Below are 14,956 nucleotides of genomic sequence, written 5' to 3' on the forward strand. Positions count from 1 at the left end.
AGTGTGGGAGAGACAAGTGTGGTAAATCTTCCCCGAGGTGTGAGGTAATGTGGTCATACTGTAAAGTCAATACTATATTTGGTCTTGGTTCCAGTATCGATGGAAGCCAGTTTCTCACCTATCCTGTGACAGAGCTGACATCAGCCTGATTGAAAATCATGAAAGGAAGTCTCTTCATCATAACTTCTTTTGCTACTTCCAGCACCTTGCACCACAATCATGAAAAAATTTATGATACTACATACACTGAAGAGCCAAAGAAACTGGTACACCTTCCTAATATCATGTATGGCCCCCCGTGAACACACAGAAGTGCCGCAACACATGTGGCATGGACTCAACTAATGTCTGAAGTAGTGCTGGAGTGAAGTGACACCATGAATCCTCCAGGGCTGTCCTTAAATTAGTGAGAGTATGACGGGGTGGAGATCTCTTCAAACAGCATGTTAGAAGGCATCCCAGATATGCACAATAATGTTCATGTCTGGGGAGTTTGATCACCAGCAGAAGTGTTTAAAGTCAGAAGAGCCACTCTGTAGCAATTCTGGACGTTTGGGGTGTCGCATTGTCCTGCTGGAATTGTCTAAGTCCGGCACATTTTTCACTTGTGTCTCTATTTTATAACACTTAAACAACTTCCATGACACTGAAGTATGAGAAATCCAATATGTAACTACACACCAAATACTAGAACTTCAAATAAAAAAATTACACTTGATAAATACACTCATGGAACCTACACATCTTGTGTAAGTAAGTGCACAGTGTTCACTCAGTTTGTCAAAGTTATTTCACATGAAAAATCAACTGCAGTAAGAAACATTTTTTTGCTATCAATGTGAGAGCAGAAACATGCCAAAGTATTCAATGCCACAATCAACTGGTCAGATGGTGGCTGACATCAAGGCCTCCAGTGACAGATGGCAAGTGGCTGCTGTAGAGCGAGGAAGTTAAAAAGCACAATCTTTTCTCATCTTGATGTAGCCATGAACTCTTTCGCAGAAGGTTTTGTTATTACCGGTGGATTAGAAAGTGATTCTAGCTCCATCCGAGTAATACCTTTAACAGACAACCACAATGCAGATTTAAAAACAAAGGAAAGAATGGACTTCTATCCACAACTTTTCATCTACGATGTGCAACAGCTACCACTAGACCACTAAGAGACACAGCACAGCCCAAGTGGATGACAACAGTTCCTCCGGAGGCTTCTGCATCCTGCAGTGTTGCCAGCTCATCCAGCTGCCCGAATTTAGAATTCCGAGTGATAGACAGTTTTATTGGTGCCTTAAGTGGACGACACAGACTTAGTCTCTATGACAAAACTACATGTTTTTTGTCTAAGACTGTACTTAATAGCATGTCTCACCTCACTTAGTTACTATTACAGCATTTGGTTTTCAGAGCATAATTTCCACAAAGATCTTAACTAATGAAGGTAGAAATTTTTGCCATACTTCCAGTAGTAAGGTGAATATTCATTGTCAGGTTTATGTGTAAATTTGTCTGGCAGAAGACTGATACGTTCTTCACAATGATGCTCATTGCCATTCAGACAGAGACTGTGCAGGGCATCTGGCAAATGCGCTTGATTTTTTTCTTCCAGAGACAAAACATTGACATCCACTTTCTAATCATCATCATCATCATACCAAAAACATCAAATTTCCAGCTGTTACCTCTGCTTTGAATGGTACCGCCAGCTAAAATGTTTATTTCATAAACACCTGTGTTCATTTTGTCAGGAGATGGAACAAATGAAAGTCACTTGGTGTCAGGTCAGGGTTGTAAGCTATATGCTCAAAGACCTCTCAAAAACTGAAGCAACTGATTATGTGAGTTGTTGACTGTGTATGGCTGCACATTTTTATGCAAAAGCTTGATGCATCCAGTCAGCATTTGCCATCTCCTGTTCTGCAATGTTCTTTGCAGATTTCACTTCTCCTGCAGTAAAAACTCAATGAAGGGATATCATGTCAGTTCCAGAAGAGAATGCGAATGATTTTTTTTTGGTTCACAGTTCAGCCAAAGTATATATCACCCCCTGAATTTCACTGTATATAGATGCAAAGAAATGTGGATTTTGGAGAATTTTTGGAAGTTACCATTGCCCTTCGCATAATCTATGAGCATTTGGAGTTTGTGGTTTAGTTATTGTAGTAGATTTTCTAACTAACATTTTGTCACATCTAGTCTTCCCTTAAAGAGGAGTAACCCTATATGTTATCTGTATTTATTCTAAATTAACTCAGTTTTTGAGTTTGCTAACAACTATAATTAACATCAAACGTTTTAGGAAACTAGTAATTTCTACCACAGGTTTTTGTGTTGCCTTAAAAGAAATCTCATTTTGTGTATCTGTTTCAGTTCTTATAGGGAATTAGCAACTTTTTTAACTCAACAGATTGAAAGGTAATCAACTGGTTTAATTCAAAGTCCTTTGTTCACTGCCTTGTAATACATTGCACCAGACAAAATGCAGCCCCACTGTGAATGCTGTCCTCAAACACAGGATGAGTTGGTTGATGTTTGTAAGCAGCTGGAAATTGCCCTGACTACTGTCAAACAATTGACAGCTGCTGCGAATCAGTGTGTTGGGAAGCTCCCGAGAGTCCTGTACCTGTGATACCTTAAGTACTATCCTCTCCTGTGTATCCTGTCTCCTCTGCAGAAAGTACAGTATCTGTCTTTACTGGTCCACCTGACTGAGTGGGGTGTGAATGGTAGATCTAGGCATCCTGTACAGGGTGGACCGGGACCAGGGAGGACTTGAGGTTTGTACCCATCCCTTTAACTGGCAAGTTTGAGGTACTGTCATTCATTGAAACTCAGCTGTTTGGGGAAACCTGTTTTCTCCGGTGTCAGGAGGAGGCAAACGCAAAAGGGTAGGGGTCATTAATCACTGGCTGTTCAAACGTATGGTGAATGATGGTAATGCTTAGGGGAAATGGCAGCAAGGCCTAGGAAAGGATACCAGGTGCACTCAGTGTGTATGCCTGGGGGCATCATTCAACATGTTGAAGAGGCTATTCCAACAGCCACTAAGAGAACGTGGTGCAACCAACTGCAGATTGTGGTGCACAATCGAACAAATGATGCCTGTCATTTGGGCTCCAAAGTCATTCTTACATTCCAGCAGCTGGCAGAGAAGATTGAGAAGACCAGCCTTGCACACGGATTTTCAACAAAGCTCACAATTTGCAGCATTCTCCCCACAACTGATAATGGTCCTTTGGTTCTGAGTTGAGTGGAAGGACTGAGCCAGAAACTTTGAAAATTCTGTGACCAGTTACGCTGTGACTTTCTGGACTTGCGACATAGGGTTGAGAACTGTAATCTTCCCCTAAATAGGTCAAGTGTGCACTACACATGAGAACTCAGGTAGCTGACTGTGTGAGGTGCTCACAAGTTTTTTTTTAGATTAGGTGACTCTCCATCTAATCCAGATAACAATGGCTGTAGGAAACCTAGAAGTACCAGTGTTAGATCTGTCGAAGCATTCATAACAAAGTGCCAGAATTTGAAGCACTCATAAAAAGCAGTGAAGCTTTTTGGGGAAAATTTAAGTGTATATTGAAAGGATAGGCAAATGGAAATGGAGGTGGCTTATTTATTGCAGTAGACAAACAACTCAAATCCACTGAGATAGAAATTGAAGCTGCATGTGAGATTATTTGGGCAATACTCAGTATCATGGGTGGGCATAAAATGATAATTGGATCCTTCTATCACCCACCAGACTCATCTCCTGATGTAACCAAAAACTTCAGATGAAATCTCAGTTCACTTGTGTTTAAGTTCCCCAATCATACTGTAATCATCAGTGGAGACTTTAATCATCCAACAATTAAATGAGAAAATTACAATTTTTTTAATGGTGAGCACGGCAAGACATCCTGTCACATTTTACTAGATGCCTTCTCTGAAAACTTCCTGGAACAGATAGTTAGGAACCCTCTCATGATGGAAATATATTGGATCTAATAGCAACAAATAAATCTGACCTCTCTGAGGATGTCCACTTCGAAACTGGTATCAGGGACCATGACATGGTTGTGGCAACAATGTTTGTCTTATCTCAATGAGAAACTTGAAATTTTTAGCACAGGTCAGGATCATGTAGAGGAACTCTGACTCAAGTCTAAAAGAATAGTTGACCATGCACTGGATAGATATGTACCCAGTAGAACAGTTCATAATGAGAGGGAACCTCCATGGTATACAGCCATTATAAAGAAACCCCTAAAGAAACAGAGATTACGGCAGATTAAGTCTAAAACAAAGCATAGGGCTATAGACAGAGATATGCTGAATGAAATGCATTCGGCTGTCAAGAGAGCAATGTGTGATGCCTTCAATGTCCACTGTAGAAGAATGTTGTCAAATGACATTTCACAAAATCCAAAGAAATTCTGGTCATATGTAAGCACTGCTGATGGCACCATAGTTAGTGTCCAATCCGTAGTGAATGAGAAAGGAACTGAAATTTATGGTAGGAAAGTAAAAGCTGAAATACTGAACTCTGTTTTCAAATGTCCCTTTACAAGGGAAAACATAGAAAAATTGCCCCAATTTAATCCTCATTCCATTGGAAATTTGAATGAAATAAGTATTAGGGTCAGTGGTGTTGAGAAGCAGCCGACATTAAAATTGAACAAACTTCCAGGCCCCAATAGAATCCCTGTCAGATTCTATACTGAATTTGCAGCTGAGTTAGCCCCTCTTCTCACTAAAATCTATCATAGATTCCCAAAACAAAAAACCATGTCCAGTTCTTGGAAAAAGGCACAGGTCACACTCGTCTACAAGGAGGATAGTAGAATTGATCCACAAAACTACCGTCCAGTATCCTTGACATCAATTTGATAAGATTTCGACATGGTGCAGAGATTGGCAACTTGCTCTAAATATTTAGAAATGTAAAATTGTGCACATCACAAAATGAAAAAACGTAGTATCCTAAGACTATAATATCAATGAGTCACTGTTGGAAGTGGCTGACTCATGCAAATACCTGGTCTAATACTTTGCAGGGTGTGAAACAGAATGATCACATAGGTTCAGTCATGGGTAAAGCAGGTGGTAGACTTCAGCTTATTGGTAGAATACTGGGGAAGTGCAATCAGCTTACTAAAGAGATTGCTTACAAACCACTTGTGTGACCCATCCTAGAACATTTCTCAATTGTGTGGGGCCCATAGCAGACAGGACTAACGGGGTATATAACGTATACAGAGAAGGGCAGCACAAATGGTCACAGGTTTGTTAATCCATGGAAGATTATCACAGAGATACTGAAGGGACTGAAATAGCAGACTCTTGAAAACACATGTGAACTATCCCGAGAAAGTCTATTAACAAAGTTTCAAGAACCAGCTCTAAATAATTACTCTAGGGATGTACAACAACCCACTATGTATCGCTCATGCAGGGATCATGAGGATAAGATCAGAATAATTACTGCACACACAGAGGCATTCAAACAATCATTCTTCTCATGCTCCATACATGAATGGAACACGAAGAAACCCTAATAACTGGTAGAATGGAACATACACACTGCCATGCATCTCATGGTGGTTTTTAGAGTATAGATGTAGATGTAGATTTTTTTTGCTTCACATTGTCTGCTTGAAGTGATTACACTGCCAGTGTCTGGGTCATTATTTTGTTTCTGGCAAGTCAAGCGACAACAAACTTTCATTCCCAGTGATATCACAAATGAGGACCTTCACCCTTTCCTCTTATCATTGGACAGAAGTCAATGCTACAGCTAAACATGTAGTTTTGTGTCAGTTGACATGGCACTCATCTAGGATAAATTTTGTGAAAACTGAACCAGTGCATGACAGTTATATTTAGTTGAAAAAGAGAGATATCTGGAAGAACTGACCAGAATTCTGAAACTGTGAAGCATCAGTTCTGTGAAAGTGCTTGACACATACACTTTCCATTATTTCTGACATTAGCCATTAGTGTCTTCATTGTGCATATTGGTTCGGCCTTTAGTGAATAGCCTGCACCATTGTTTGATCACAATGTTGAGTCCATAGGCATGACACAATCGGCACATGATGTCTGCTAGAATTCACTTCTAAGGGGACAGAGATCTGATAAATGCATTAAGCCCGCAGTTGCGTTATTAATGCCATCATTTCTCCTAGCACTGAAATGTCGTCATTCTCACAAAACTATAACTGCACCATATTGTTGCCACATACTTTCTCTACACATGCATGGACATTCTGCTATGACTGTTCATGCCATCTCTCGACAAAAATCAGAACTTACTTTTTGGATGATTCTTGTGCTTCATGTACCATGACTCATCACACTACAAAACTTTCTGCCATGACTCCAGAGATCAGTAGTGGCATCATTTTAACAACCAAGCCAAAGCACTTAATAGTTCTTGTGATCAGTTGTGTCTGTACAAACTGTACTGTCATTTACTTCAGAGCCTTTTCTGCAATGGATGTAAGCAATCACTGAAAACAGTATCACACTGGTTCATATGGCCTGACACACATCAGCAATCTCTATTACTTAACTTGTGAGACCTATCAAAGCATTCAATGAATTCAGTGCTTTCTTAATGTTTCCATTTCACAATAGCATCATTACCTGTCGATCTGTGCATGCATGACTCTATGAAATCTCTAACAGAATATCTGCAGTAGTTGGTCGCTAAAACCATGCCGTGTATGAACACACTCAATTGTCTCTGTTGACTGCTCTGAGTTGTACACTTTTGTACACGCATAGATTTGGCAGTGGAGCCTAACATCTGACAAAATGTGATCAGTGCATTATCTGGAGACTTTTGGCCACATAGTTTGGGGTTCCTATTATGAAAGTGTGACTCCCTTCTACAGTACATTACACTATCAGGACATTAACAATAGTTGTTGGCAATTACATGCTTACCTCCTACCACCCCATTTCACATACAGCAGAAAATTATTCTGGATAGAGTGAGAATCATATTTCATACTATCAATCTCAGCTGGAGCATGGTTTAAAGAGGTAAAACAGCGAATTTATCCATGGAAAAGAAGGATATATCTTCTTTTGAAAATAGGGGGGGGGGGGGGGCATTTGATCTGAACTAATAAATTTACTTCCACTAAAGATATCTCAGAAATTTTAGAATGTGAAAGCTGGTAAGATGACTTTGTTACTTAACAAAAATGTGTGTAACAAAATACATCTTCAAAAAGTCAAAAGAAAGGAACAGAAATGTGTTAAGACCAATTTGAATTAATTATCTAACAATTCTATTTCAATGGAAATATTTCATGGGCAATCAATCAGTGCTTGCTTGGTTATCAGTTCACTATAAAGAGATTGCAACAATTAATGCTTCTGCATGATACTTATGGTAGGTTGAAAACTATGAGATTCACAATACATCATAAGAAATGCGAGTGGAACCATTTATTAATGAAATGGAAAATGATGGAACTGAAAATCTTTGTCTTGTGATACAACGTCCAGAATAGACAAACAACTGAGTTTAAAGATGCCATTTAAAAAAGCATCAAAAACAGAGGGAAAAAGTGCACGCAAACACACACATGCGCGCTCACGCACCCCCCCCCCCCCCCACACACACACACATGAGAGAGTAAGAGAGAGAGAGAGAGAGAGAGAGAGAATACCATTGGTACAATACAAACAATAATGACTGTCTCAGATTCATAATTTTTATTTCCAATTATCTCCTGTTACAGTTTACTCTGTTCTTATACTTTTCTGTGCAAAGAGCACCAGTAGCACATATCTTTCATTAAAATGTGGTGCACACAGTGCAGCTAGGGAACGCATCACAAGAGCCACAACCATAAACAAATTTTAAATTTTAACACCCACTATTTTTAAATACAATATAAATACTGATGTACATAAAATTTGTTTCTTGTAGTAATATTTCTTTAAACTTACAAAGTTCACATTTTTTTCTTTAAGGACACATTTATTGAGGATCTTCCAGAATATCGCTCTTTGATGAAACACACTGTTAATAAATACTGACAGTTTTAAAAATACTGGCTGTGAATTCTACATCTCTAAACAAATACTATGAGCAAATAAAAATAGAATAATGTATACTCATCACATATCAGCAGATCCACTCACAAAATATAGTCTGTCAGATATATTAACATTTGGAACTATCAGTTCTTCTGCCCAACAAAAAATAAATGACATGAAGGAAGCAGAGCTCCATAGGCATTATTACCAAAAATTGATTTTTCTTTCAGTCTGTCACCACTAATAAAGAATATATTTTTTCTATTTTATTTGGTCGCATTATCATTCTGGATCATTCTATAAAACATTCAATTCTTACATTAATTAATTTCATAGTATTGAAACATGAATATGTATTCCATACCATTTTCTAGCAATTTTTTGTGATGTTATGGCACAACTATCACACAAGGGTGTGCTATATAACTGTTAATACTGTATTCCCATATGGAAAATGACCTCCACCATCAAAAAAAGTCATAAAATGGGAATTATTTTCCCCAGTCTCACATATTATAGAGTCAACTGTTAATCAAAACAGAGTAATTGAAGACATAAAGCACTCATCCAGAATTGAAATCTTTACTTTCATAATGGCACAACTGAACACAATCACTGAAACTCATAACGACTACAATAATACATTGGTAACAACATTAGCTCATTTAACATATCATACATTAAGTACATTTCTTGGCTGCACAAAATTACAACCAAAAAGTATTGAAAAATTAATCAAATATGGACACTGTAAATGCATTAAATATCAGATTATTCAAAATTTTCTGCAAGAAGCCCAATTACATTACTGTAAAAGACCAAACTAACTTTATTTTTTTTTATTTATGTTCCAAAATAGGTGGTAGAAAATGTCTTTCAATGTTGTAACTGCAAATTATATGTGCACACCAACAGTTAAGCTACAATGTGGTCACTTCCAGGTCACGCAGGTCAGAGAACATCAGTAGTTACTGGAAATTAAGCATTCATCATGAAGGCATATGGGATACCATGAGACATTATTTTTTTACGTGAAACATTCATACAAATTTAAATGCCTGACTGTAAAATCTGTAAGAAACTCCGTCACTAATTAAACATTCAAATGAATTAACCGTTCCATGAACTTCAGAATTTTATTCCAGCCAGTGTTCAAATGCTGATAACCATTGCAAAGCATGGAACTAAGGATTCGAGAATATATTATCAGCACAGGTAAATATAAAATGGATTACAGTTTCTTCACAAATAAAACAGGCACAAAAAATGGAGACAAACTACAGAACTGGATGCATTGTAGGGAACAAAGCAATTGTTATTCTGTTATGTGAGAATGTACAGAAAAATTCATGATGAGCAATATAATTTACACCATAATTTTTTTAAGACCTCCAGTTAAATCAGGGCATCAGAAAACTGTAGTAAAACAGCATTGTTTGAATATATTCACAGGAAAAATCACCAACCACATGTTATAATTTTATGCTCAGAAACTTAAAACAGAGAAGAGGTGAGACATTCATATGTAATAATTTCAGAAACTGATTTCTTGTATCATTCTACTGTTGATAAGAAAAATTAGTGTGGCAACATCACAGAGGAACAAATTTAATACTATGAATTACATATTTACAGTTTGAATAACACTGTTTAATGCTATATTTTATACAAGAAAAATTAAAAATATCACATCATAGGAAAGCATTTCTAAGGCACTTCAAGTGAAATTATGTGCAATTTGTACTTTTTTTAAAATTTACTTACATTAGTCTTTCCTGTTTAGCACCATTTCACAATGTTCTGCTCCTATTTCTGCTCTTACAATTAAGAATACACATTACTGATAAATAAAATAGAAATATAATGTCAGCCTCATAAAAACAGAGCTGTTGTTATAATATAATGTGTCACACGTTTCACTTTTAGTGTAACATCAATTTCATAAATGTTAAACATACCATTTCTATAACAGCATTTAATACAAAACATTTTCTAAATTTTACAATAAAAATATATGCTCTTAAAATATTTTCATCAATTTGAAATAACTTTTATTGTATTACTGCAAGACGTATGCAAAAGCTCAACTACTCAATACACAGAAGTTATATAAAAAATTAAAATAATCTAAAATGCAACTATATAACTGTACAACTTTCCTTTTATAGCAGCTGAGAAACATAGTGAGTACAGTTAAAAAAAGGGATGTCAGAAAAGATGGAGATGGAGGGAGAGAGAGAGAGAGAGAGAGAGAGAGAGAGAGAGAGAGAGAGAGAGAATCCTTGAGGAGGGCAGGGGCCGGGGGGGAGGGGAGGGGTGATGGATCGCTAATATTTGCACTATTAAACAACTCCTTGGGGTAAATATTAGCCTATATCAATTACTGAACTGTTAAATGATGACACATTAAGTTGTCCACAGCTCTCTATGGGTAGGGAGGGCTAGGTTATGAAATCTTTATTACAAACTGCAGTTCGTCAGTTCAATAGTTACTGATCTTTGAAAATAAAAAAAATGCCATGGCACATTATCATTATGAATAAATACATCTCATAGGAGCTCATTCAGTTCTATAGCAATGACTGAAAATTCTACAAATACATCAGCTTGCTTCTTAATGGTACTACATCAAGTCATTAAATACAGTTCAAACTGTAAATTAGCACATACAAAAATGTGACTTTGTAAAATACTGTACATTAAATTTGGCTTTCATTGATCAGTAATCAACCAGGCTGCCCTTCATCCCACAATTTTCTTTTGAAATCAAAGTCATACAAAAATTTAACTACATTGCACTTTGCTTCAGTCCCCAGCGATACTTAAAGTGAAGTAAGAAAAAGAACATTTAGGTGTACACACACACACACACACACACACACACACACACACACACACACACACACACACACACAATCACACAAAAATATATGAAGGATGTACAATGTAACGAGCCACAGAAATAATTTTATGACATAAATATGAAAGGAAAGGCTCAAGTTCCTCACCCAAAATGTATTGTGTAACTTTTTAACAAGATTAATTTAAGATTGTCAGCTGGTAGCTACTGATTGTGTAACTTTTTAACAGGATTAATTTAAGATAACTGGTAGCTACTGTAAAATACCCAACTTTACTACAACACTTTTAAATAACAAACCATGCTGTTCAACATCTTTGTTCTGCAAAGGGGAAACAAACTTTGCAGTAAGAAAATTTCTCCAGCTGAGAATACTAACCGCAGCCAATACATTAAGAATCATCTTATATAAAAAGTATTCTTTATACAATTTATCTTCATAAAAGCCTTTTTTAACCAAACTTAAACTGTATACAAATTATTTATTGCTTGTCCAGTGTGTGGGACCAACTTATCTTCAGGAACCTAAACTGGCACTAATCACATCTATGTTGGCATAACATGTATTAGGTAACTACTTTTAGTGTTTCTCCAGAAAAGAAAAACTGATAGTTACTAACAAATATACACTCGGATGTGATTAGTGTCGGTGTAAGATTGCTGATGATGCCTAGTTTCCAACACCAGTTACACAATAAATAATTTATTTGTAGCTTGAAGGTACATTGATGCTGTGGAGTGCCAAGCATCAAAACTGTCGTTACAAGTTAACCCTCCATGCTCCAATTTCATCTGTCATTATCATGCTGCAATCTTCTGTTGTTGTCCATTTTCCATGATTGATGCATAACTGGATGGTAATGTGTAAACAATAGCACTGCCATCACGCCTGAAATCTGCTGCTTGTGAATCTGCAGATACTTCGACCCTTACAGGAAGGCTCTTGTTGCCCAGCATACACTGGAAGCTACTGCTGACTGTAACCGGCAGATCACTGCCGCGGAACCTGTGTACAGTAGGCAACCAACACTCATGTTTTGTGTACGTAAAAGACAAAAGACTATGGCATCTATTTTGCACCTAAGAAATCATACTATGAACAATGATTGAGAGGATGGACCACTACAATACTTTAAATATGATGTTCTGCAGTAATATCTACTGAAAGACAAAATGAACAGATAAAGTTAATTTTTCATTTGGTGCAAGCAATACAGAATGTAACAACATCTATCATGCATTAATTAAGTACACAGACATCCATTTAATGCCAATTCTATACCAACAATAATATATGCTGAAAAATTTGTCACAGTTTAATTAAATTGTAAAAAAAAGAAAAATATTAGGAGAAACAATATGCAACAAGTAATAATTGTAAAATCTTTGTCAGGTGTGGGGGATAAAAGGTTCTCCTTTTTGTTAGGAAAATGACTGTGAACAGTGTTCCCTAAATAATGTTTGTGTAAAATTTAAAAATTGAAGAATGTTAAGCAGTCTTTACATTCCTAAACCGGAAGAAAGAAAGAAAGAAAGAAAACAACAAAGTTAAAGCACGACAAGTTACCCATAGAAAGTGTTAGTGAGAGTACGTTATTTAAACACTAATACATGTAGGTGGGCATATTAATATACCATTATGTCACAGCTAATAATAATAATGATAATTCAGAAATGCAGACCTTGTAAATCAAATCTTTTGTACTATGTATTTACAGGGATGGTGAAAATGATGTGAAAGCAATATTTAATGTAGGTCAAAACAAAATTTTAAGCCAATGAAAGACAGCAGATGAAATTCAAAAGTAATCTAATATTCACAATCAATACATGTCCCCAGTTTTGAATTGATCTCAAAATCTAGAATGTAACTTTGACTCCTTCAAATCTTCATTTACTTTAAGCTAATTTCAGAGTCTTTCTGAAAACGTATCAGTTGCTTGCTGAAATCGTTTAACACTAATGAATGTCGGTTTGATTGCAGCACCTCAAGTTAGTTCATCGACTTTTGTAACAAAGAATATCATGAAATAAGATTAGTCAATATGCAAAATTATTGTTCCACTAAATAAAGTGACTAAAAAATAGAATTATAATAAGCGCTTACTCATGGTAACGAGAACATAGAATGGCAACCAGTTCTCCAATTCGATCTTCATTTGCCTGTAAAGACACCACAAGGTCATTGCCTTTGTTGGAGTGTATTACTATTAGCTGGTCCCGTCCAGGACTAACACTCAGGCCAGTTACCTGTAACAATAAAACACTTACCTATTACATCTGTACTACTTATAGGATGAAACATAAATTTCAACAGTGTACTGCCATTTGACAACTGCGAGCAACATGATGGCAAAGAAATAGACACAATATTGAGGCAACATCATGAAGCACATGTTCGTCAACCAGTCCCCCCCCCCCTCTCTCCCTCCCTCCACACACACAAACACACAAAACATGATGGGCAATGGAGCACAATGTAAATTGCCTAGAAAGCCTGAAACAAATCACACACTATGTTCACATGAGTTAGAAAGGAGAACATACGAACTACAACTTAAAAAATAATAAAATGACACAAATGTCCTCCAATATTTTTCAGTGACATACCAGATGAAAGGTTACCTAATTTAGGAATATAGAGTTTCTGGAAATCCTGTTAGCATTTTTAAGTCTCATCTTCAGCAAGTAGTTTTTTTACTATCCTAATTTTGTAACACCATGAAAAGCAGAAAGAAAGCAGTATCATGAAAATCTGCAACATAAACACTTTTGTAAAAGGAAACTTAACACATAACGTATGTTACATCCAAATCAGAATTACAAAAATGTTATCTGAAGGAAAGAAAGCAAACAGCAGCAGCTAGTGGGGTGCTCTGTAATGAACCAAATATAGGAAGGGGGAATTGGAGGGAAATTAAGTGAAAACAGAAACACGAAGGTATAATAAAAAAGGAATAACATTACCTTTTAGGGAAGTGTGAAATCACATGTCATGAATCAAATGGGTGACACAGCATGGAAGATAGCATAAAAATTGTGAAGTATGGACATGTCATTGATAACGTACAATGAAAGCCAAATATGAGACAATCACATGATGCTTTATTATAAATGTTTTCATGAAATGAACTAAAGTTGTCTCAGTTGTAACTGAGAATAATTAAGAGACTTAGCTTGGGAAGACTGCAAACAAACATTGCCACAGAACTGACTTGGTTTCAGAGGAAGACAGGCTAAAAATTAGGAGCTTTAATGCAAGTTGGTGAGACCATTACTACAAATATGAAGAGAAAGAAATTTGGAAACATGAGTTAAGAAACAGAAAATAGTTTAAAAATAGATGCGCATCTATACACACACACACACACACACACACACACACACACACACACACAGCAGAGTAGAGTAGAGTAGAGTACACAAAACGCTAAAAATAATAGAAATCCATGGCCTTCTGAGCATAATGCTTCATATTCATATAAAACACAAGACTGAGACAATAAAACAACCGACACTTCAGATGTTATTCATTGGCAAGCCTCAAGGTGTCTATGTACTGAGGAAGGCCACTACATCGCATCTAAAATATCTGTCATTTTATTATTTTAAGTATGCTCTACAACTATTCTTTGCTGGTTGCAAACTAGTTTTACACCACCACCACTGCCACCCTCACCCTTCTCCTCCTTCTACTACCACTTCTCCAAGTTTCTGAAAATGTCAGCAATACCTCTTGTACTATTTCATTACCTAGCCAGCCTTCCCTGTAAGCTCATCATGCGGCTATTGTGAGTGACAAGACTGGTTTCTGGGATCCAGCAGAATGAGACTTTTGCCCTTCCTGCGGAGAAAGAGCTGGTCTTCCCTTAATCCTGCTAAATAGGTTGAGCTGACTATGGCATTTTCTAGGGTGAGTGATTTCCTCAACAAGACCAAGCAACTGTTTGCTGAATGCTATTAATGGAATATGGTAATGGCCAATGAAAATGTCTGGATTTGACCCTGTGGCTGAATGGCCAAAAGGCCGGACTGAGAGCTGCTGTTTTATTAGGGATCAAT

General features: G+C 36.8%; 1 protein-coding gene across 1 annotated transcript in view; it reads right to left on the minus strand.

Annotated features, from left to right (window-relative positions):
- Positions 1-7,692: 7,692 nt before the first annotated feature.
- Positions 7,693-14,956, minus strand: part of LOC126251468 (unconventional myosin ID) — a 156,002-nt gene continuing 148,738 nt past the window's right edge. Inside the window, exons 17-18 of the mRNA XM_049951907.1 lie at positions 13,002-13,144; positions 7,693-11,900 (exon numbers count right to left, since the gene is read on the minus strand). Coding sequence (XP_049807864.1) covers positions 11,696-11,900; positions 13,002-13,144 — 348 coding nt within the window. The 3' untranslated portion in view covers positions 7,693-11,695. The remainder of the gene's footprint in view (positions 11,901-13,001; positions 13,145-14,956) is intronic.

This window comes from Schistocerca nitens, chromosome 4, assembly GCF_023898315.1.
Source record: "Schistocerca nitens isolate TAMUIC-IGC-003100 chromosome 4, iqSchNite1.1, whole genome shotgun sequence".
Classification (NCBI taxonomy): Eukaryota; Metazoa; Arthropoda; class Insecta; order Orthoptera; family Acrididae; genus Schistocerca; species Schistocerca nitens.